The sequence below is a fragment of the Gigantopelta aegis genome, chromosome 3 (assembly GCF_016097555.1).
Source record: "Gigantopelta aegis isolate Gae_Host chromosome 3, Gae_host_genome, whole genome shotgun sequence".
Lineage (NCBI taxonomy): Eukaryota > Metazoa > Mollusca > Gastropoda > Neomphalida > Peltospiridae > Gigantopelta > Gigantopelta aegis.
In genome coordinates, this window is record NC_054701.1 from 70896764 (window position 1) to 70921821 (window position 25058).

The 25058-nt window shown below is 36.0% G+C and overlaps 1 protein-coding gene across 4 annotated transcripts; it reads left to right on the top strand.

Moving 5' to 3' along the window:
* The first annotated feature begins 1867 nt into the window (after positions 1 to 1867).
* LOC121369007 (uncharacterized protein YML079W-like) lies at positions 1868 to 23935 on the top strand. 4 transcript variants are annotated; one of them, XM_041493796.1, is made up of 3 exons: positions 1868 to 1926; positions 18999 to 19046; positions 23270 to 23935. In XM_041493796.1, exon 3 carries the CDS (start codon positions 23286 to 23288, stop codon positions 23793 to 23795), a length of 510 nt encoding a protein of 169 aa, XP_041349730.1. In that variant the 5' UTR covers positions 1868 to 1926; positions 18999 to 19046; positions 23270 to 23285; the 3' UTR covers positions 23796 to 23935. The 4 variants fall into 4 exon arrangements, with proteins under 4 accessions (XP_041349730.1, XP_041349731.1, XP_041349734.1 ...); XM_041493797.1 differs by lacking the exon at positions 18999 to 19046 and having other exon boundaries at positions 1877 to 1926; XM_041493800.1 differs by lacking the exons at positions 1868 to 1926; positions 18999 to 19046 and adding an exon at positions 19954 to 19986.
* Positions 23936 to 25058: the final 1123 nt, after the last annotated feature.

Sequence of the window (25058 nt, forward strand, 5' to 3'; positions counted from 1 at the left end):
GTGTGTGGATTTCAGAGCACGTTTGTGAATATGTGATATTATTCTCGGAAAGGACAGGACGAAGGCGTATGTTTTCGCGCGTGTAAGTTGTCGATTTGGTGTTTTTGTCAAATGTGACAGGACTGCGCTCATGTCTTTTGATTGTTGAGAATTCTCTGCTATAACTTCTAACAGAAGCTTCGTTTTTGTGGTCTGTCATATACATTACGTGTCTCCGTTCAAAACCGGAGTTGTTTAAAGCCTGAATTGCGGTGTAAAGTAATCTAGCCGGTGGTCTAAAGGTCACCACAGGTGGCTCGCAGACTGTGCGGTGTAGGTCTGTGATCAGGCGCGGATTTAGTGGGGGCCCAAGGGGCCCGCCCCCCCCCCCCTATTTTTGGGGTCAAGTTATTATTATTTTTTAACTATAGCATACACTAGAGTGGAATTACACAAAAATGCACTTATTTCCCAAGAGTCTTTAAATTATATTTTGTTCATGAAAATCGTCTTAAAGGGACATTCCTGAATTTGCTGCAATTTTTAAGATGGTATCGACCAACAGAGACTTTTTAATGATTGTAATTACATAACAAATATATGTTTCTGCATACACATTGGCCCAGTTGTTCAAAGCAATGTATATTACTGAAACAACTGTTTCGATATTTCTTCCCATTTACCGGCAGCCGCAGTCAACGGAAAACCAGCCTAATATGGGAATATGACCACTTTAACTTTAAAAAAAAGAAGAGATCAGAGTTTATGAAATTTTGAAGATAACAAAAACAGTATGACAATACCAAAAACATACGTTAATATAGCTATTTTGTTACTCAGATGCGAGGAAAACACGTTTCAGGCCACTTAAATTTCTAAATTTCGCGGGGGAGCATGCCCACGGACCCCCCTAGGAATCTGGGGCGCTTCGCGCCCTCGGGCCCCCCCCCCTATTTAAAAATCCTGGATCCGCGCCTGGTGATTGTCGTGACTGTGACTCACAGAGCAGACGATACTGGGATAAAAATAGAAACTATGGAATTCTCGGGGATTCCGTTATTGACGTAATTGATAAAAACTAGTTTCGGTAATAACATTCTGTTTTTATTTGTTTACCGAAAGTGCAATTTTTACGTTCATGGAAGAATGAACGTTTTTTTTTTTTTTAGATTATGTGATAGCATTTTAACCAATCCAGACGCCTATTACAAAACTAATTATAAAATGGAATTATTGTTGGTTATTCTAAAGAGACTGCAGAGTTTCTTTTGCTATGTGAGATTTAATTAAATACTTGAGGCATAACAGAACAAATTGTTTGGTTTTTGTTACTGACCGAAACAAATTTTGACCATAACAATAAAATACGTTCAAATTGTAATCTAGAATTTCTTTACATAATTTTAATATTTGTTCAGTTTATTTATTCCTTTTTAAAATAAATGTTTTTTGTGAGGTTTTTTGGTTTTTGGTTTTGTTTTGTTGGGTTTTTTGGGGGTGTGTGGTTTTGTCTACCTAGACTATTTTAGACAAATGTAGCAAAAACCCTGCATTTTATTCTTCAGTGACTGTTAATCCGTATAACAGCTATAAAACTTTTACTTTTTGGGCGAGTACGTTGACTACATTATGACAAATTCTAGCATGACATTGAAAACTCCCCACACTTTTGGACTGAAAATGTAAATACCAGATAGTTATTGTTTATTTACTTATCAAATACATGCAAGTAACTGTGATCATATATTGAATATGTTACATGAACGAACGCGATAGTTTCCTATTCCGTTTGCCGTTAAGCCTACCGCACACGAGAGCTACCGACTCGGCAAAAAAACAATCTGATGAGAGACAAAATATCACTTAGCAACGCCGTGACTAGCTTGTAGAATAGTCAGCATGACGTCATCGTTTACATAGGTTGGCTGATTCAATCTAGATGAAAATGTAAGTAAATGTAAATCAACATGGTAGTGTTTTGTTTATGTGATTATGTTTCTCTCTCTCTCTCTCTTTCTCTCTCTCTCTCTCTCTCTCTCTCTCTCTCTCTCTCTCTCTCTCTCTCTCTCTCTCTCTCTCTCTCTCTCTCTCTTGTCATAGTCTGGGCGTAGATGGGGTGGGGTGTCGCTTGGAAGGGGAATTTATGCGGGTAGTAGTTTTGTGTAGCTGACACCCTCCAGATATAGGATCTGCCTGTTGATCGTGTCAACTGGGGGGGGGGGGGGGGGGGCATTTTCTCCTCTTTTAGTGGGGTATCCCCTCTCATTTTACGTGACTTGTTATTAAGACGGCTTTTTGGTGTGTCTTCACGATTAAGACGATCAAATGCTGATATCCGATTGGTTGAATTGGATAGAAATCGAGGAAATGTTTATGGGATACACCACAGGTAAAATCAAAGGAACCGACACCAAAGCGTGAATAAAATAAACTAGCATTATGCATCTTAATTGCAGTGCTGAACAAGGATGCCAAAACATGCCACTGTATTGCATTCCACACATTGGACTTTTGTTTTCCCTCCATGTTTCATAGCCCTATATAATGTAACCGGAGGCAAACATGGCGAAATGACGTTATTTGTTTTTTGTTCACGGTTTAAATTCCTCGTTGACATTTTCTATTTGGATTGTCAAAAAGTGAAGGGACCTGATCCCCTCGCTCTTCAATATCATAATTGTGATTACCATATTTGGTAAGTTTAGCAATTGTGATAACTAGCTGCAAATTAATTTATCCTAAAAAAGCTCCTATAAAGTGAATGGCCCACCGACGGAGATCGATCTTAGACCGATCACGCGAGCGCTTTACCACCGAGCTACATCCCGCCACCCACAAAAAGAGAGGTCTTGTTGACCCCCCCCCCCCCCCCCCCCCCCCCGAGTTAAAATGCTGCGTGTGCGTTTAATCAGACTCATACGTCTGCAGCTTGCATTTTAGGCATCTACACCATATACGATTATTTAATTGTGGCTGATCCAGTCTAGACGTTCTCATTCGTGATAACAGGTCGAGAGCTTGACATTATAAGTTAAAATCTTGGGATAATATGCCGACATTTCAAAATAATAAGTTAAGCATTCGACAAAACAAGTCCAGATTTCGACATATAAGTCGAAGTTGAGTATCTTTAAAAATGAGGGGAAATGTGTACCGGTATGTCCTAAATATACCACCATATTATTTATTTTATGGGCGTTTCATTTAGATTGTATGAAAAGAAAGTTTGAGGCCTTAGTACATTTTAAATTACTGGTGTTTAACATAATGATAGCTATTTTAATACTGTGTGGCCGAACGTCGATTCATTTCTATGGCAACGGGATTAAATAATAGTCACAATCATTTTGCATTCCTGTTACGGCCGTGGTACATATAGCCGAACTCCAATCCAATTAGATTTCCGCTTAAGCAATAGGCGAACTTGTTGGCCTATTTTAACATTTTAAAAAAACGGGGGCAAAAGTGCAGTAATAAAGTCTGAATTGTGCAACAGAATAAATAGAGGATACTCCCCTCGTGTCTTGTGATATCATAATTTACCAGCACGAGTTGATAAAAGTATGAAATCCGAGGCTTGCCGAGGATTTTATACTTTTATCAACGAGTGCTGATAAATTATGATATCACAAGACACGAGGGGGTATTCTTTTTACCATCCATTTGTGACAGTTGTAAACAATGTCAGTAATGTGGGTTGAATGTCAGCGGTAGACTCGTTAACTAGCAGAACGGCAGTGGCGTGACGTCACTAATGGTAGGTTTAGCGCTGAAACAAACAAGTGACGTAACAAAACATTGTCTTGTGATTAAAATTTGACTAATCAAGGTCTCACTACACAGATGTCATCTGCCATTGAAACACATGTTAAATTGCCCAACTTCAAATGAGGATTGCTAATAGAATGGGTTCTCATTTGCAGTAACAACATACACCATTGCAAACATACATTGTATAAGCATTTATTTTCACTCCAAAATTGAGAATATTTCCGTCTCAGTTTTTTTGCTATATGACCGCATCTGGCTGAAGTACCGGTCCAAACAGGTGGTTCATTAACCGATTCACTCCGGCTGTCTCCTGCGCTATATAGCAATATCCCAAAAGGTCAGTGCACAATATTACACAACAACATGGACAAATACAGCCAGAAGGCTTACCATTAAACATACATATTGTTTTAATTCTTCATCATTACCTAGAAGTGAATATGTGAACCACAACATGTGTCACAATTAGGAACTATAGTGGACCGTGATTAATGAACTCTCACCCGGAAGTGATCATGAAGCCCATGAAGTGGCGACAGCGGGTTTCCTCTCTCAATATCTGTGTGGTCCTTAATTATATGTCCGTATAACCGTATATAAAATGTGTTGAGTAAATAAAACATTTCCTTCCTTCTATAACCCTGCAGGCTTTGTGTCCGTAAACTATGTAATATGTAATAATGACAAATATTTTGAAATTAGACATGTGGTTTGAACAGTTTTAAACAGCAGTTTTCTTTCTAACTTGTCTAAAACGTCTTTACACGCATATTATAAATGGCCTTATTTAACCGGTGCCATGTTCTTTGTAAAATAAAGATTTGATTTGAATACACTTATTTATTTTAAGTATACCTATAGTATTTTGTTTTAGTCAGTATGTAGATGTAACCTATTAATGATACAGAGATTGTGTTGTTCAATGAATGGTTCAATGCTACCCCGAATACCTGCGACATAATATATTACTGAACCTTTGCTAGGGGTATACCAAATATGGTGAGTAATTTGTGTACATTTGAAATTTATGCAACTATGAGACTATGTAGTTTGGATGGTCCATGCATCCACACAGTTGTGCATGACTGCAGTTATATATTTCATCCATCGAATACAATAAATGCATTTACTTTACTTGATAGAAGTTTTTCCCAATATCCATAGCTAAAGTAGGGTAGTGTGTAAGTGTATCCTTGCATGTGTCTCTCCAGTCTAAAATGTGTCCCTCTAGTGTAAATATGTATCCCTGGGTGTGTCCCTGGGCTGGTTCAGTGTGATCCTGGGTGGGAATTTTATAAATCTCAGATGAGAGGGCAAGTTCATTTATGTTTTGTACTTTTGTGTGACAGACACAAATTCAAATGTTAAAATAACACGGGAAAGTCACAGGACGTTGTAGGTGGAAGAAGGTATATAAGTAAAATAGTTTTAAGAACTCGTCATTTGAGGTAGAACCTTCCAAGAAGCAACATGTCAAATCAGTACAAGTTGTGTGTACCCGACGTGGATAAGTGGGCCCGTTTCTACAAGCTGCAAGCAGAAGGCAAACTTCAGTTTCACTACGAAATTCAGAGAGGTGGAAAAAGTCAGCTCGTTAGATACATTTTGAAACAACTCGTTGTGAGATAAATGGTATCTAACGGTCACTCATGTATTATTCTCTATATAATCCAGTTACATGTATAGCCAACGTGGATTAACAGGCAGTTATGTATCGGTTGGATAAACTCGAATACGTACAGTTTTGTTGTTGTTGTTCTTGGATTGTTGTTGTTTTTTTCATTTAACATTTACAGTACGCACTAAAACATTGCACGATTGGCTAATCTCCCCTCCCCCAACTCTACAGCCCGTAGTCAGTCAGTCTCTCTCTCTCTCTCTCTCTCTCTCTCTCTCTCTCTCTCTCTCTCTCTCTCTCTCTCTCTCTCTCTCTCTCTCTCTCTTGTGTCATAGTCTGGGCGTAGATGGGATGGGGTGTCGCCTGGAAGGGGAATTTATGCGGGTAGTAGTTCTGTATTAAATTATATTTTTCCGTAATTTCTATATTTATAATTACGCATTAAATGCGTATAACCGTAGCAATCACTTTCTATGTAAAACGTTCATACAGGTACAGTCATGTTTGTGTTTCATTCCTCAGACAGTGTATTTTTTTAATACTGATATTTCTTTGATGTGCCTGTTAAGGTCTTCATAATCTAGGGGTCAATCAAGTGCATGTGTTTTAATGGAATTCTTTAAAGGGGTAGAGGTACTCTGACTATCTTTGTTGTCTCTACATATATACCTGAGTACACACACCCAACTGAAAGTAAATATCTTCAGGAGTTTTATTTTAAAACATTTTGTTGTTTAATATGACATATTGCATTTGTACAAAACTATATGCAATATATATGCTTTTTGAGGTGTACATTATATTAGGTTGCACTGTAGAAACAACAGTTTCAGTGAGGTTGTCAGTTTATGTCAGAATACACCAGATCCTGGTTGTCATAAAGACACATAGCTGGACACTTTTTAAAAAATGTATGTTATCAGTATAGGTAGTACTAAACCAAATAACTTCCGGCTGGGTCAAAGTTCGAGGTGCACCCAACTTTTGATAGAGAAGTGAACACCACAAGTCCTGTGATTGGTTATAAATGTGAGTGTGTTGGTTGTAAAAAATAATAGTTTCATCTGGGTAAAAAAAATGTGCAATTTTATTTCATCTAGTACCAATGTGTCAAGTAGCCTTGTGCTTGAAACATGTATGGGGTACCTGTAAAAAAAACGTACTCGAATTTTGTGCGAAACTAGGGTAGTCATAGACGCTACCCGTTATCACAGGAACGAGCAGCTTGACCCCCATTTTTTTCTGATTCACTTTAAGTGTAAGGGGTGGTAGTATTTATATCCGTGGCGTTTATGTCGGTTGATACGTTGCAGGTAGGAGTTTTAGCCACATATGTTACTATTGTCGTCTATGGGATTTTATTTGGTAGTATACACCCTATACTCATATATAACAATTATTCCCCCGGTTTGTTTTCATCAAGTTATGTTCAAGCAAAGTTAGCGGAAGTTTCTTATTTTCCGCTAACTTTGCTTGAACATAACTTGATGAAAACAAACCGGGGGAATAATTGTTATATATGAGTATCGGGTGTATACTACCAAATCAAATCCCATAGACGACAATAGTAACATATGTGGCTAAAACTTCAGTATATATATATATATATATATATATATATATATATATATATATATATATATATATATATATATACAGGGCTCGCGCTGTCGTTCGCCAAAGTCGCCAATTGCGAAAAAAAATAAAGAAATTGCGAAAGAATTTTCGGTTTGGCGAAAAAAATTGCGAAAGATCTCCCCCCCCCCCCCCCCATCTGATTTTTAGAACCAAACATTTCTTCAACCAGTTTTGTTCTGTTGATCCGCCTCATGGTGTAAATAAGCGCTATTTGCATGTCTGTGAGCCAGTGTACTATTCAGTAGTGTACTGCCAGCTGCTTGTCGTAAAGTTAGAAAACGCGATTAAATAAAATTGAATACTCTTTAAGTCATGTTGCATTGTTGATACTAAATGTTTGATTACTAGCGACAACAAGTTTTAAATTTTATTAGTCTTGTTTTGTCGTACCGGTTACGTTGTAAATCTAGGTCACGTGGTTGAGTTCATTTCCACGAAGTGGGTATGTTGGTGAGAAAGACATTGTTTCTTACTTATATGCAATCATTATTAGTTTAACCGTTCTACGTTTACAGATTATATTTCAAACATATTAAATGGCGAAATTATAATTCATATCTGCTATATCTACTGATATACTGGCATGGGAACGACGGATAATTTATTTGTATTGCATTCGTTAATAACACACTTCGTGAACAGTGGAAAACAGCTTTTTCTGTGCATTTGTGGACTTTTCTAAAGCTTTCGATTATGTAGTGAGAGACAATTTGTTGTATAAATTAATAAAATTAGGAATTAGAGGAAAGATGCTAAATATATTACGCGATATGTATAGATGTACAAAATCCTTTGTGAAGGTCAACGGTTCATTGTCAGAACCTTTCCTATGTGCAACTGGTGTTAGACAAGGGGAATGTATTTCTCCGTTTTTATGTGCAATGTATATCAATGACCTAGAAGAGGAACTAATTACTAAAGGTGTAGATGGAATTGAGATAGGAATGATGAAACTATTTATACTTTTGTACGCAGACGACATAGTTTTAATGGCTGAAAGTAAAACTGATTTACAATTATGTATAAATACTCTTCATGACTACTGCATACGTTGGAAACTTCAAGTTAATATCGAGAAAACTAAGACTGGTGTTTCGTAAAGGAGGAAGACTGTCTAAAGATATACATTTTAAATATGGAGATTGTCTACTTGAAATTGTTAATAGACTTTCTTATTTAAGAGTAGTGTTTACCCCAAAGGGATCCTTTATTGAATTGCAGAAAACGTTAGTAGGTCAATCACAAAAGGGCATGTTTCAGATGAGAAAATGTTTGAATCCATTTATTTCTTTAAAACCAAGTCATGTGTGTTGTATTTTTGATAAGTTAATATTTCCTATCTTATGTTATGGATGTGAAGTCTGGGGTTTAGCCCGGCAACATACATAGAAAGAGTACACCTAAAATTCTGTAAACAACTGCTTGGGGTTAAACAGAATTGTCAAAACGATTTTGTATATGGTGAACTTGGTAGATTCCCTATGATCATAAACAGACACTATAGAATTGTTAAGTTCTGGTTAAAAATTATAAAATCCGATAATAGAAAATATGTCAAAATGTGTTACGACATGATGTTAAATGACATTGTTATATTTCTTAACAAGATTAACTGGGCCATAAATGTGAGAAATTTATTGAATGAAACCGGCTTCTCTGAAGTATGGTTGAACCAAGGAGTTACAAACGAAGTACATTTTTTAAAATTATTTACACTGAGATTAAAAGACATATATATACAGAGCTGGCGATCACGACTAGTACAATCTACAAGAGCTGTATCATATCGTAATTTCTCAGATACATTTAGTTATAAGCAATATTTAGACTGTGTGTATGTTGAAAAATTTAGATTTGCATTGACTAGACTTCGTGTATCAGCACATAGGCTATCTGTCGAAACCGGAAGGTGGGAAAAGCCAAATGCTGTATTACTCGAAGACCGAGTATGTTATAACTGTAACGTTATTGAAGACGAATACCATTTTATATTTATGTGTCCTGTTTATAATACCATTCGTAGAAGATATATTCCTGAATTTTATACAAGAAATCCTAGTATGTTTAAATTTATTCAATTATCTAACAGTGAAAGTGTTCAGTTATTGAGGAAACTAGCTCTGTTTTGCTATAGAGCATTTTAACACCGAAATAATATATTATATAATTAATTTAAAGCTTCTCCAGCATACCTCATGTATAATATTAATATTATTTGTGTGTGTCTATATCCTAAATTATTTAATTGTGTTGTATTAATTAGCTTATCGTCTTAATATTATTACATTTTTAGCATTTATATAATGAAATGCTTGTATATATACACCTCCTGTTTTATAATGTATTTACTTAATGTTATTTTGTATGCTCAAGGACCAGTTGGCCTAATGCAATAAAGAATAATAAAATAATATAAACGCCAACATGATACATCCCTCCGCCCCTTGCACAGAAATACAAATCTCAAAACCGGCGTGAAACTGAATGAGCATTTTTCCACTTGTGAAACAGTCGCGAGCCAGTGTTTTGATAGCAATAACATATAAAGACGTTTCCTTTGTCTTTATTTTGGGTGACTGGCAATACTCTTGAGTTGGACACCAAAACAATTATGAACAGTATTCAGTAAACTGAGTAATAAATCATACAGGTAAGTTTGGAGGGTAGTTACAAAACGAGGTCATGGGGTAGGGTATGATCAAGAGCTATGCACTTAAAAAAAAATATATATATATATGCAGTTGAATCTCGTTGGCTCGAACCCCGTCGGTGCTCGAGAAAGTGACCTAGATTTACAACGTAACCGGTACGACAAAACACGACTAATAAAATTTAAAACTTGTTGTCGCTAGTAATCAAACATTTAGTATGAACAATGCAACATGACTTAAAGAGTATTTAATTTTATTTAATCGCGTTTTCTAACTTTACGACAAGCAGCTGGCAGTACACTACTGAATAGTACACTGGCTCACAGACATGCAAATAGCGCTTATTTACACCACGAGGCGGATCAACAGAACAAAACTGGTTGAAGAAATGTTTGGTTCTAAAAATCAGATGGGAGGGGGGTGGGGGGAATCTTTCGCAATTTTTTTCGCCAAACCAAAAATTCTTTCGCAATTTTTTTTTTTTTTTTCGCAATTCGCGAACGACAGCGCGAGCCCTGTATATATATATATATATATATATATATATATATATATATATATATATATATATATATATATATATATATATATATATATATATATATATACTGAACAAAATAAGAAACTTCCGCTAACTTTGCTTGAACATAACTTGATGAAAACAAACCGCGGGAATAATTGTTATATATGAGTATAAGGTGTATACTACCAAATCAAATCCCATAGACGACAATAGTAACATATGTGGCTAAAACTCCTACCTGCAACGTATCAACCGACATAAACGCCACGGATATAAATACTACCACCCCTTACACTTAAAGTGAATCAGAAAAAAATGGGGGTCAAGCTGCTCGTTTCTGAGATAACGGGTAGCGTCTATGACTACCCTAGTTTCGCATAAAATTCGAGTACGTTTTTTTTACAGGTACCCCATACATGTTTCAAGCACAAGGCTACTTGACACATTGGTACTAGATGAAATAAAATTGCAAATTTTTTTTACCCAGATGAAACTATTATTTTTTACAACCAACACACTCACATTTATAACCAATCACAGGACTTGTGGTGTTCACTTCTCTATCAAAAGTTGGGTGCACCTCGAACTTTGACCCAGCCAGAAGTTATTTGGTTTATTACTACCTATACTGATAACATACATTTTTCAAAAAGTGTTCAGCTATGTGTCTTTATGACAACCAGGATCTGGTGTATTCTGACATAAACTGACAACCTCACTGAAACTGTTGTTTCTACAGTGCAACCTAATATAATGTACACCTCAAAAAGCATGTATATTGCATATAGTTTTGTACAAATGCAATATGTCATATTAAACAACAAAATGTTTTAAAATAAAACTCCTGAAGATATTTACTTTCAGTTGGGTGTGTGTACTCAGGTATATATGTAGAGACAACAAAGATAGTCAGAGTACCTCTACCCCTTTAAAGAATTCCATTAAAACACATGCACTTGATTGACCCCTAGATTATGAAGACCTTAACAGGCACATCAAAGAAATATCAGTATTAAAAAAATACACTGTCTGAGGAATGAAACACAAACATGACTGTACCTGTATGAAGTAATGAGTTAATGTCCTGAACATTAGTGTTGGGAGGAAATCCTGTATACTGGGTGTGGGTGTCTTCAAGTTACCAGGTGTGGGAATTTCAAATCCATCGGCCATGCTGATTTTCATAATGAACCATCAAAACTATTGGCAGCCACCAATATTCCTGACTATATTTTATTTATAGCCTACTGTAGTTGGAGGTTTTAATATTTGTGATATCTGGAATAATCATGCAGCTTTAACACATTTATTTTTGATTAATTACTGAAAAAAACTATTTTTAAATGACAAAATTACCCGAACATCTATTTTCTTGCATTATTTTCTAATCCGGATGAATACAATATGTACATTAGATGTATTCCTACAATCTGTAATCCAGCATTTTATTTAGCTAGTAACATTAGGTAATACAGCTTTAACAATAAAATAAATTATCAACTTAATCCAAGGCAGATAATCAAATCTGAAAAAATTGGTTCTGAATCTAGTATAAACTCAAAATGTTTTTCATGAGAGCTAACTAAGTGATTATTAAGAAAGAAAAAATTATCTGGAGATCTAAGTATATGTTTAACAACCTTATTGTTATGTACAAATAAGAACAGAAGGCACAATAGTGACAACAAATTTAATTATGTTTTTGGTAAAGTTTTTCTTCAAATTTACTTTAAATTTTGCATAAAACTACAAATTTGTCTAAAATATAACTTAGCACCCTATAAATACGTCAAAATGACAATAAAAATCAACTTCTTTACAAATTTCAGTTTTCAGAATTTCATACATAAAAAATTAACAATGTTAATGGAAACTAAAGACATTAACCCACTATTGGCAAATGCTATTTTTAATATAAAAATAAATTGCTATTAAAATCTTAGTTCAGGTTGCCTATATATAATACCATATTTAAGAGCAGTTGTATATGGCAAGTCAAATACCATGTAAAATGAAATTATTGAAATCTTTACAGTATGAATTATAGGCCAAAACCAACTTTTCTTCAGTGCTAACTTTGATTCAAACTCCATTCAGAGCCATGTACAGAGATTATTGTCAAGGTCAAGGTCATTGTGAACTTGCATGATCGAGTGATGGCTAATTAATCAACCAGTATAGTTTAATTAAATAAAATGACAAAATCATAATATTTTTTATTATGCACTGAATATGTGCTATAGGGTGTATACTACCAAATAAAATCCCATAGACGACAATAGTAACATATGTGGCTAAAACTCCTACCTGCAACGTATCAACCGACATAAACGCCACGGATATAAATACTACCACCCCTTACACTTAAAGTGAATCAGAAAAAAATGGGGGTCAAGCTGCTCGTTTCTGAGATAACGGGTAGCGTCTATGACTACCCTAGTTTCGCACAAAATTCGAGTACTTTGTTTTTCAGGTACCCCATACGTGTTTCAAGCACAAGACTACTTGACACATTGGTACTAGATGAAATAAAATTGCATATGTTTTTTTACCCAGATGAAACTATTACTTTTTACAACCAACACACTCACATTTATAACCAATCACAGGACTTGTGGTGTTCACTTCTCTATCAAAAGTTGGGGTGCACCTCGAACTTTGACCCAGCCGGAAGTTATTTGGTTTAGTACTACCTTTAAAGAGTGTTCCGTGATGCATCGTTTGGTGCAAAAATCATGGCCATAGGTTGACAGAAACTGGGAGAAATTTTGACTAAGTGTGGTAGGGGTTAAAAAAAAAAAAAAACCCACTTAATAACGGGTATGACCACCTCGAGAATTGACCACTGCAGTGCATCGCAGGCGCATAGAATTGACTAAAGTGTTGATTTCTGCCTGTGGAATATTGTTCCATTCCTGAATGAGCGCTTGACGAAGTTCGTTGACGTTAGCGGGTGGGTTGGGACGACGCCTCAGTCGTCTGTCCAGACTATCCCAGACATGCTCGATGGGGTTGAGATCAGGACTTTTAGCGGGCCAGTCATCAATGAAATCAATGTTATTTGTCCTAAGAAAATTTACAGTGTCTCTAGCTGTATGAGAGGTGGCATTATCATGCTGAAAAATCGAGATGTTGGCGTTGTTATGGAACAGAGGAATGACGTGATGAGCGAGAATGTCATCGCGGTAACATTGAGCATTTAAATTGCCATCAATGACGACTAGTGGTGAACGATAACCATGGGCAATGGCTGCCCAGACCATGATACATCCCCCACCCCCGAAACGATCTCGTTCAAGAGCACAACAGTCAGCATAGCGTTCATTACTCCTACGGTAGACGCGCACCCTGCCATCACCACGTTGTAAAGAAAATCTGGATTCATCCGAAAAAAGAACAGTATTCCAGCGTCGCCGTATCCAACGAGTGTGTACACGTGCCCAATTAAGACGATTTAGACGATGACGTTGCGTTAAAACGCATCCGACGTAAGGACGTCGTGCATGTAAACCGTTCTCCCGCAGACGATTACGAACAGTTTGCCCACTGATTCGGTTATTATGAAGCCCAGGTGTGTTAGCAGCAGTAGCAGTGGCAGTTTGGAATCGATTGCGCAAATGCGTGTTCATAATATAGCGGTCTTGACCACGCGTTGTAACACGCGGACGTCCAATACGTGGCAAGTCGTTGGTGCTTCCTGTCATTCGAAATCTTACGTGAAGATTTCATATCGCTCGACTAGAACTCCCAACATGCCTTGCAACGTCTTCTGTTGACATGCCAGCATCAAGCATGCCATTCGCCCGTTCGCGTAAATTATTGGGTATTCTTGGCATACTAAAAATGCTACAATGTAAAAAACATTAATTTTTTTACAAATTTTGAAGCGTTTTCGTTCACTTGACAACAATGTCAGTAAGACAAGTAAAACAAACTGACCGAATACTATACGGGACATGTCGAACCATGCATGCACGTGCAAATTGAATTTCACGTTGTCGACGATTAACAGTGTATATATATGTTTGTAGCCAAAAAAAAAAAAATAATAATAATAATAATAATAATATAAATAAATGATTATTTTCTTCCCTACAAAGCCTCTTGTTACTGTAGCTCATTAAATGTATTCTAATACTGGCAAACAATTAACCATTAACCAAGTGCCTAGGATAGCGAGCTTGAACATTAATTGGACATATGCACGAAAATCAAATTAAAAGTAAAGAAAAGAAACAAAACAAATCAGTTCAACAGATGCTATCCGTTCTGATGCATGGATTCATGGGCGTGTTATAAATGTATGTACCGTGTTGCCCGCCATTGTCAATCTACCCCCCCCCCCCCCCTCCACACACACACACACACACACCAATGTTAAACTGTTATTAATGATGCTGATCAATTCCATACCAAAGGAAACTATCTAAGCTTGAATGATCACTTCCTACCTGAACTAAACACAAATCTGTATCGGTGTGAGTATATGTGTATGGATATTTTGACCAACATTGTGTGTTCCCCTCTCTACTTTGGATCTACGAAGAATAAAATAATGTTTAAACACCTATCAGAAGAAGCAATGGCTATGCAATGAAAAATGGAATTACAGTCAAAACCTAAACATGTCGCCATCCATAGTCAGCAGACACCTGTCTTAGTTGATTGTTTTGTTCCCCTTGGATGATTTGTATTACCTTTACGAAGTAAAGAGACTAGATATAGGTATTACCTTTACAACGGCGGCGGTATCTGTGGTAACAGCATCATCTTTTATATTTAGCTCAACTTTAAAGTTTTGCGTTTAGCCCCATTGATCACAAACTATAAGTCATACATCATTGACACTTGGTTTATAGTTTCATTCATCAAACTTCATCTTAATGATATTCCGGGAAAATGTGCAAACCTGAGACCTTTTTAACATCATTCTATCTCGTAATTAGTTGTAATCCATGTAAAAATGTGTAGTGATGCGTTTACAACCCTATATAGTTGTTTGGTAGTAATGAATAAATGTAGTTATCCAGATTCGGGCATTTTCTTTAATTTGGGTAAAAGTCAGCCACAGTATTTTTTTTAATTTACGGAGATAGTCCACAACCTAAGAGGAGATGCCCTATGAGGAACACGTAACCCGTGTCAGCGCAGGGAGACGACAGCCAGTTGCACCAGTGACTGGCCTTTTTACAATGCAGTCCCTCTCTCTAGCTGGTAGTCATATCTACACATCGAGCCGCTAACTAGTTCACTCATACTTTGTTTTATTTAACGACAGTATTGGAACACATGGATGTATTGATTATCGGCTAATGTCAAATATTTAATAATTCTGACAATTGTAATCCTGATGGAAACCCGCTGTATTTTCTTTTAGCAGCAAAGGGTATTTCATAATATGCACTTTCTCATAGACAAGGCAGCACTGACCATGGTGTTTGATATACCAGTCGTATGCCACTGATTCGTACGGGGAAACCCAAGCAGAGAATGGGTCCACTGACTGGAACCAAACATACAACCAAATCATCACAAGTATGCGTTCTGCCTACTGTGTTAGATACGGCCCTTACCTCAAGTCAGCTCAGAGTCTTCGCCTACTCCATCTCAACGGTGATTCACATACTTTTATACCGTGAGGAAAGAATGTTGAAAATCTCGTTGGTGAAATGTGTTGTTGGCTAAAAGACACCTGTTCAAGTGTCTGTATGGACGAGATGACTGATGACAACCTCGATGTATTATTTTATCACCAAGAAAAATTTGCTTTGCATTCTTCTACCGAGACTGCATTTTAATGAGATGCGCAACAGTGATGCTGAATGAGTGATCACTGCAAAATGTCCCAAGTACTGTCGATGCAAGATATTAAGCTGAAATCTGCGAGGCTGTACATGAACAAAGACTAATGTGAAATGTGTGATTGCTTGTCTTGGTGCTGGTAACCTAAGGAAATGCGTTAGACCGCCGTGAATAATTAACTATTGATAGGAATGATAAACTTGCCGAATAGTTTTCATAAGCAGTACGTTAACTTCGTTGTACCAGTTTCCACATTTCAAATAATACTTCTAAATTCCTATCTTTTGGAATAATAACAGATGTTACTAAAATAATATTGTGAAGCATTACCAATAGCAGGGATGGCAGCTTTTACATAAAGCGGTGTAGAGTTGTGTCAACTTTCAGTATGATAAAACAAAAGCCATTCAATTATGTGACTATGGGAAAAGGTAGACAATCTACCTTTTTTAATTAAAAGAAGTGCAGTAACCGAAACAAAGAACAATGCTTAAACCCATGATGTAAAATAATGTGTTAATTTGAGACCAAAGTCTTGCCGTTTTTCTTGAGAGGAACACTTTAATTTATTGATTCTCATATTTTTTACTGAATTGTGATACACCAAACTACTTCTATAGGGCATAGTACAAACTTGCAGATTTTTGTTTTCTCTCTCACACACATTTATGACAATAATTAAAAATAATAATAATACACAGCAGAATGGAACTTCATTGATTCATAATGATTGTATTACTGTATATTCAATAAGGTGCTACAGAATGGTCAAAACTTTATATAACGATATATATTTGATATTATTTCATATTTATATATACTTTTTGTTTCAAATGAAAGCAGAAGGAATAAATATTTTTATGAACTTTGTTTATTAGCTACAGCGGATATGCTACATCATTTAGTCCATACTTTTCTTTACAGAAATCAGCATGACTACTATTTCTGGATTCTCTGTGTATAGTACATGTAGTTATTTATTTTTATTGGGAGGGGGGGGGGGGGGGGCTTATTCAAACTTTAATTCTGGTAAAATGTATTACAACTTGATAACAACAAGGTATAAAAATCGCGATATGCAAAATTGTACCGCGATTCGTATAGAGTTGAAATATAGCGGTATACCGGTTGATGGTTGCAGCACTAATATTAAAACTTACTGACAAATGTATTATTATTAATTAATTAAAAATACTTTATAAATTCGTAAATGGACTGAGAAGGTCAAAAGAGATCCAGAGAATTGGACAATGACGGCGCACTGAATGAAAAATGGTAACTCTATTGTTTCACGTTATTTATATTTTCAAGTATGAAAACATAAGGACATCATATCAATTTTGAAAAACACATAGCTGACATGCACAGTTGAATCTTATAAAGTAAATGATAAAAAAGGAACTGTTTCATCAGTTATTCCTATAAATTCCTATAAAAATAGGTGTTTAAATACTACCTCCAAGATAAGATGGTACAAACTTCATTTGTTTTTCCATAGCTTTGATGATTTTTATTATTATTCATATTTTAAAATCTAAATAACAATCTAATATTTATTTGAATAAAACACTGAAATTATATGCTGTATTAATAGACAGTGTTTTGATGTGATCTGCCTTCTATATTACGGTTTTAATTTTTACAGCTCTTATCTGCTTCCATAAAATGATCGACGTATAATTTTACACTTTCGCTGACATTACTCACTAGCATGTAAATATTAACAGGCATATACATATGACACTTTGCTATATGTTTAGGGTTTGATAGTTATAAAAGACACTTTGCCATATGTTTAGGGTTTGGTTTCATTTCAACTTATTTTCGTGCTTATAATCCAATTAAGGTTCAAGCACGCTGTCCTGGACACACACACACACCTCAGCTATCTGGGCTGTCTTGAACCCTTAAGAACTAGCTCTGGGTTGGAGCCGGTACCGAGCTGCGAATCCTGTACCTACCAGCCTGTAGTCCGATGGCTTAACCACTGCGCCAGCGAAGCCAGTTAGGGTTTGGTAGTTATAAAATACTAAAACTACAGTTGTTTTAATGTACATACAGATAGTGCGCTTTTGGCCAATTTAGGTTCATGTATAAAACACATTAATTGCGAAAGTAAACTTAAAAAAACAATATGGATTTTCGTGGCTGGTTGCTGTCTGTACTTCTGCTTGTCCAGTGGGGAAAGTAATTAAAACTATAGGTGGTTAATTGCTAAAACAATTGATGAGATCTCAAATTCAATAGAGCCCGCGATTCAACAAAAAGCAGTATACATGAACATATGGTCATATTTTTTCTTTGCAATGTTTCCAGCAAACCAGACCAACAAATTGTTTACCCTGAAGGTCTGTTCTAACAAATAAATAGCAAAGCAAAAGTATGCTGTGCAGAGTCAGGTCCATCAAAATTTCAAGCCCTTGGATCCCGGACTAAATGTTTTGTATTGCATACTTTTGCCACTATTAACTTTTAAAAGTGGGAATTTGTTTTAATTAAAAAAATTTATTACCCGATGTATACACCGACAGACGTATTTCATCGAACCCTTCCCCAGAAAGTGTAATTAAAAAATACATTTAAATTTTAAAATGACTCTTATGGTAGTACTAAACCAAATAACGTCCGGCTGCACTTTAGGTGCACCCAACTTGTGATAGAGCAGTTAACACCATACGTTCTGTGATAAATGTGTGGGAAAAAAATTTAATAATAATAATAATTGAAAAAAAACCCCTTTCATTTGGGCACCCGACTTTTGAAAGAGCAGTTAACACCACAAGTCCTGTGATAAATGTGTGTTGGTTGTAAAAAAAAAAAAAAATAGTTTCAGCTGGACAAAAATTGTATGCAATTTTATTTCATCTAGTACCAGTGTCAAATAGCCTTGTGCTTGAAATGTACCTGTAAAAAAAAATAGTACTAAAATTTTGGGCGGAACTAGGGTGGTCATAGACGCTACCCGTTATCTCTAAAATGAGCAGCTTGACCACTATTATTTTCTGATTTATTTTAGGTGGTATTATTTATATCCGTGGAATTTAAGTTGATTGATACACTTCAGGTAGGAGCTTTAGCCACATTTGTTACTATTGTCATCTATGAGATTCGATTTGGTAGTATGGATGCTAGTCACTTCGTACCATGGTCATTTCGTACCTAATTTGGTCGTTTCGTACCCTGGTCATTTCGTACCATTGCAAAAAGTCATTTCGTACCCTAGTCATTTCGTACCTTGGTTATTTCGTACCATAACTGAAGATCATATCGTACCATGGTATAACAATTTATAACAATCACCCCGGTAATGTATTTACAAAATAACATTAAATTACAAATGTGTGGTTAATTTAAGGGATATTTTATCAGCAAAAGACAAAATTATTGCCACTTTGTATAAACATTAGCAATTGGCTAATTTGGCAATCAGTAAGGTAGTTAATGTTTTAATGGCTGTTATTGTTTATTTCTTAAACAAATAAGATGCAAATAAGCAAGTTTGAAAAGAAGACCTAATAAATAAATTATATTGTTTTGTTGTTTTTGACTAATTATCTGGAGCCATTTCACACAAAATCGAAGTTGGCAGTTAGTAGTAAATACCATATACGGCTCTTGTCAGGTAAAACGGAAATAACAGTTGACAGGTATTATGGGTATCAATAACGATATGCTGCACAATAACGTGTTCTGGTTTTCAAACTGTCAAAATAAAGTTTTAAAACAAAACCCACTGCGTTTATGCTATAGTCAATTCGTTTTCTATATACTGGAATGAAATGACTAGGGTACGAAATGACTGGGGTACAAAATGACTTTTCACAATGGTACGAAATGACTAGGGTACGAAATGACTTGGGTACGAAATAACTTTTTGCAATGGTACGAAATGACCAAGGTACGAAATGACCAAGGTACGAAATGACTAGAGTACGAAATGACCAGACAGCATGGTACGAAATGGATGGTACGATATGACTTGGGAACGAAGTGACTATGATTCGGTAGTATACACCCTTATTTAATTTCATTTCAACTTATTTTCGTGCTTATATCCAATTAATGCTCAAGCACGTTGTCATAGGCACACTCCTCAGCTATCTGGGATGTCTGTCCAAAACAGTGGGTTAGTTGTTAGTGAGACGGAAGAGGGTGTAATAGTCTTACACCTACTCACTGAGTCGTTAAAACTCGCTGTGGGTGGCAGCCGGTACCGGGCTGCGAACCCTGTACCTACTAGCCTTATGTCCGATGGCTTAACCACGACACCACCCTTATTGCCTTCTTTTCGAATACCGTACAGTTACCCTTCACTGATTCTTTTAGTCTTTACGGCCCTGGTAGGTCACAGGGTGTATATATTACTAATACCTGACTATATGCCATTTGTGGCTATATTTTTTTTTTTAAATAGTAATAACAAAAAATATCTAAAATTAAACTCCCTTGAATTATTCGTGCACAGTGGTTGACATGTCCCAATACATGTAATGTGACAGCTCAGCATAATATTCATATCGTTCTGGTCTATATAACCCATATATAATAGAAGAGAACCCGTGATCACACCAGCTGTTTCAAATGGTTAGCGCAACTGTTAGAACACACCTGAAGAAAAGACCCACAACAAAAAACATGTAAGTAGGATTCCATTTTAATCATTAAAACTCTCTCTTTTATCCAGAGAATTTCATTTTAATCATTAAAACGCACTCTTTTATCCAGAGAATTCCATTTTAATCATTAAAACGCTCTCTTTTATCCAGAGATTGTGCTGGGTTTGCTATTACATGTGTCCGACTAATAGAGCCTTATAACGACTAAAATACATTTTGGTATTTAGGGTATCGGTTTGTTTTCATTTAATGGAAGGAAGGAAGGAAATGTTTTATTTAACGACGCACTCAACACATTTTATTTACGGTTAAATGGCGTCAGACATATGGTTAAGGACCACACAGACATTGATGGAGGAAACCCGCTTTCGTCACTTCATGGGCTACTCTTTTTTCGATTAGCAGCAAGGGATCGTTTATATGCACCATCCCATAGACAGGATAGCATATATCACGGCCTTTGATATACCAGTCGTGGTGCACTGGCTGAAGCGAGACTGTTCATTTAATGTTTCAGATTGTTCTAAATAGTGTTTGTAATGCCTCAAACTTCTTCTTCTTCTTTTTTTCTTTTTCTTTTCTTTGTGGGGGTGGGGTGGGTGGGTGGGGTATGAAAATATTGGAAAATAAATCCACTTAGGAACTATGAACTACAACAAACATGAGGGCGATTAGAAATTCGATGGATACACAGATACTTATATTCTAAGAGATAATTTAAAAAACAATTTAATATGAAAGTTTAGTCTTTAAAAAAGGCTTTATTAGTGGGAAAGATGCTATAATGATAGCAAACTCTTTAAGTTGGAAAATGCATTCTACCGGCCTTTAATAAAATAATGAAAATAAAATATCCATAATGAAAAGTAACTTTTATTGGTATACATATAAATTAGTTATACATGAACGTCATATGAGTGTCATATGATTTTTTATGGTTGAGCTTGGGAGTTGTTTTTATTCCTCGGACAAGATAGCAAATGGTATTTTTTTAAATATATTCACTATCAAACGTTTGGCGATGTGGCAGTCAGCATAATATTAATATTAAGGGGAATATAGCCAAAGAATGGTAGCGTTAACTGCTATAACTCACCTTCTAGTGGTGTGATCTCTAAGACGCAAATTACATTTTTCCGCAATCCATATAATATATATATGCGTATATGAAATCCACAATGCATAAAGTGATCGAATACGCACACGCGTACGGAGGACGCATATAATATGAAATCTACTCAAACCATTTCCATAAACGTTATTGATGCGGATATTGAATTTGTGCTCAATGCATTTTAAATGTATGTATTTATGAGCTGTTCGCAAACTATCCTCCTCAGACAAAAACAAACTATTTATCTGGACACCTATTACTGGTTACGTGCTTGCATACCTTTGAACTGGTGCGTTTCAAAGTTAGTAAAAAAACTCGTCGCGAACAAAAAGATGAGCGCAACATACAGAAACAATTAATTAAATAGAGAGAGAGAGACAGAGAGACAGAGAGAGAGACAGACAGAGACAGACAGACAGTGACAGAGAGACAGACAGAGAGAGAGAGAGAGAGAAAGAAAAGAAATGTTTTATTTAACGACGCACTCAACACATTTTATTTACGGTTATATGGCGTCAGACATATGGTTAAGGACCACACAGATTTTGAGGGGAAACCCGCTGTCGCCACTACATGGGCTACTCTTTCCGATTAGCAGCAAGGGATCTTTTATTTGCGCTTCCCACAGGCAGGATAGCACAAACCATGGCCTTTGTTGAACCAGTTATGGATCACTGGTCGGTGCAAATGGTTTACACCTACCCATTGAGCCTTGCGGAGCGCTCACTCAGGGTTTGGAGTTGGTATTTGGATTAAAAATCTCATGCCTCGACTGGGATCCGAACCCAATACCTACCAGCCTGTTGACCGATGGCCTAACCACGACGCCACCGAGGCCGGTAAGTTATAATCGCATCTTTTGTAAAATGTACTTGGTCTTCTTACAACCTTATTCAGAATTAGTTATAAATTTAGTTTCTTCTTTAAATAGTATTCTTTTCACATTTGGTCATGCAGTTTTTGTTTCTTATTTGTATAATCACCTGCACAGTCGTCCAGCATCCATCAACTTAAAATTGTGAACTCTTATTTGGAGACAAATAAATGCTTTATGTTAACGATTTCATAATTCATTTTGGTTATTTTCGTGCTTATATTCAAATAATTAAATTTTCTTTCCGTCTATACACTTTACGGCAATCTGATTGGTCCAGAGGTGCTTAATTTTTTTCTTTCATATCTCGATGAACCAAACAAATTTAAGCCACGCCTACTACTAACGACGTGCACACTTTTATGGCCACTATGCGGAGTCATACAGTGTGCACATCGTTTTTTTCGGTTCATACATGCATGAACCAAAAAATAATTGCGGTCAATTCTTAAATACCATAAAATAATATCGCCCTTAAGCGAGCGAGTGCGTGCGTGCGTGTGTGTGTGTGTGTGTGTGTGTGTGTGTGTGTGTGTGTATGTGTGTGTGTTTTAAATGTTTGGGTAATTTATTGAAAATGGACAGTTTGATAATAATTATTGTAATATTATTTACATATTCTGTTATATCACCCAAAATAGTAGATTTATACTACAAAGATTTGTTCCCCGTTTTACCTGCAGATTGTGAAGATTAGCCATGTTCACAGTTCCACGCTGGGATCGTCTTATTTCAACTTTCAAGATGGCGCACCTTCCCCTGGAAGGCGGCTACTACAAAGCAGTGTATCGCTCTGACGAATGCATACCTCAAGAACACCTGTCCGTACAGTTCAGCGGCGAGCGTTCGTTTCAGACGTCCATCTATTTCCTTCTCATCAAGAAACAGGTCTCCAAAATTCACCGGTTGAAATCCGACGAGGTGTGGCACTTCTACGAAGGCAGCTCTCTCACGATTCACGAATTTACCCCTAACGGAGAATACCGAACCCACGTCCTCGGCGCGGACGTTTCGAACGGCGAGTCGTTCCAGGTGGTCGTGCCCCGAAGTTCGTGGTTTGGCGCGTGCCTCAATGACACGACTACTCACGCGCTGGTTGGATGCACCATGACGCCCGGGTTCGACTTCCAAGATTTTGAAATTGGTAACCGCGAGGAACTTGTGAAGCTGTTTCCAAGTCACAAACGAATCATAGAACAGTTAACCTGATGGGCAAATCGATATCGGTGGCAAGACGTATATATATATATATATATATATTGAGGATAATAAACGAGTTACCAGTTATTATCACATTTATGTCCCGAGTGAAATAATTTTAAGTTGTCACGAGCTTTAGCCGAGTTTGTTAACCATGTTCATAGATAATTTTCAAAAACAAAAGTTCTCTTTATTCTCGTACAAAATATATAATGAATTGCATTAAAATGACATTTTGTTATAAATTTAAAAACCAAAAACAGACAACCGTAAACGCAAACTCTCTAAACACATGACGTCATTGTGTGCGTTTGCCAAATCGTGATGACGTCATATTTAGTACCGACAAGGTCATTGGTTTGTAAGCGTCAACTCATCTAATAGTATTGTTCGTTAGACCAATGCATGATAATTTCTCAGTGATTTTTATTTTCCCCGTTATGAGTGCCTGCAAGGGATAACAAATATTTTTCTTACACACCCCTCGGTGATAACACCATTCGTTATTTTCGATAACACATACATACATACATACATACATACACACACACACACACACACACACACACACACACACACACACACCTATGCGTTTCTTTTTTGACAGTATATATATATATATATATATATATATATATATATATATATATATATATATATATATATATATATATATATATATATATATGTAGTAGTAGTAGTATCTAAACCTGGTTGTCGATATTGGCAACAAGTGATATTGTTAATCGATTATATACATTTAACTATCTACATCTAAACCTCATTACCGACATTGGTACTACATGTACATGTAGTATCAAGTGGTCCTGTGGATTTATTTCTACTGACTCTCTTCAGTCCGAAACCGGATTATCGATATTGGTGACATCATCTGACATTGTGAACCAGTCTTTATGTACCTGTATAAATTAACTCTATCCATCTAGTGTGTGTTTTATTTATTTGATTCATTCCATATAAACAAGTCGTTATTAATTAACTGGGTATCGTTAAATGTTTAAATATTGTAATATAGGTTGATCCACGTATTTTAATAAAACTGAAATATTAAAATAAATGAATATCTAATACGGCTGTACACAGTACTCCACACTAAAAGGTGGAGCATATATATATATATATATATATATATATATATATATATATATATATATATATATATATATATATATATATATATATATATTAAACCATGATTATAGTACTTCCATAACACTAGAGTTTCACGTCTTATGGCGATCTTCAGATGGC

What these genes read in the sequence shown, in the direction of transcription:
- LOC121369007 (XM_041493796.1), top strand. Translation starts at nt 23,286, where the DNA reads ATGTTCACAGTTCCACGCTGGGATCGTCTTATTTCAACTTTCAAGATG.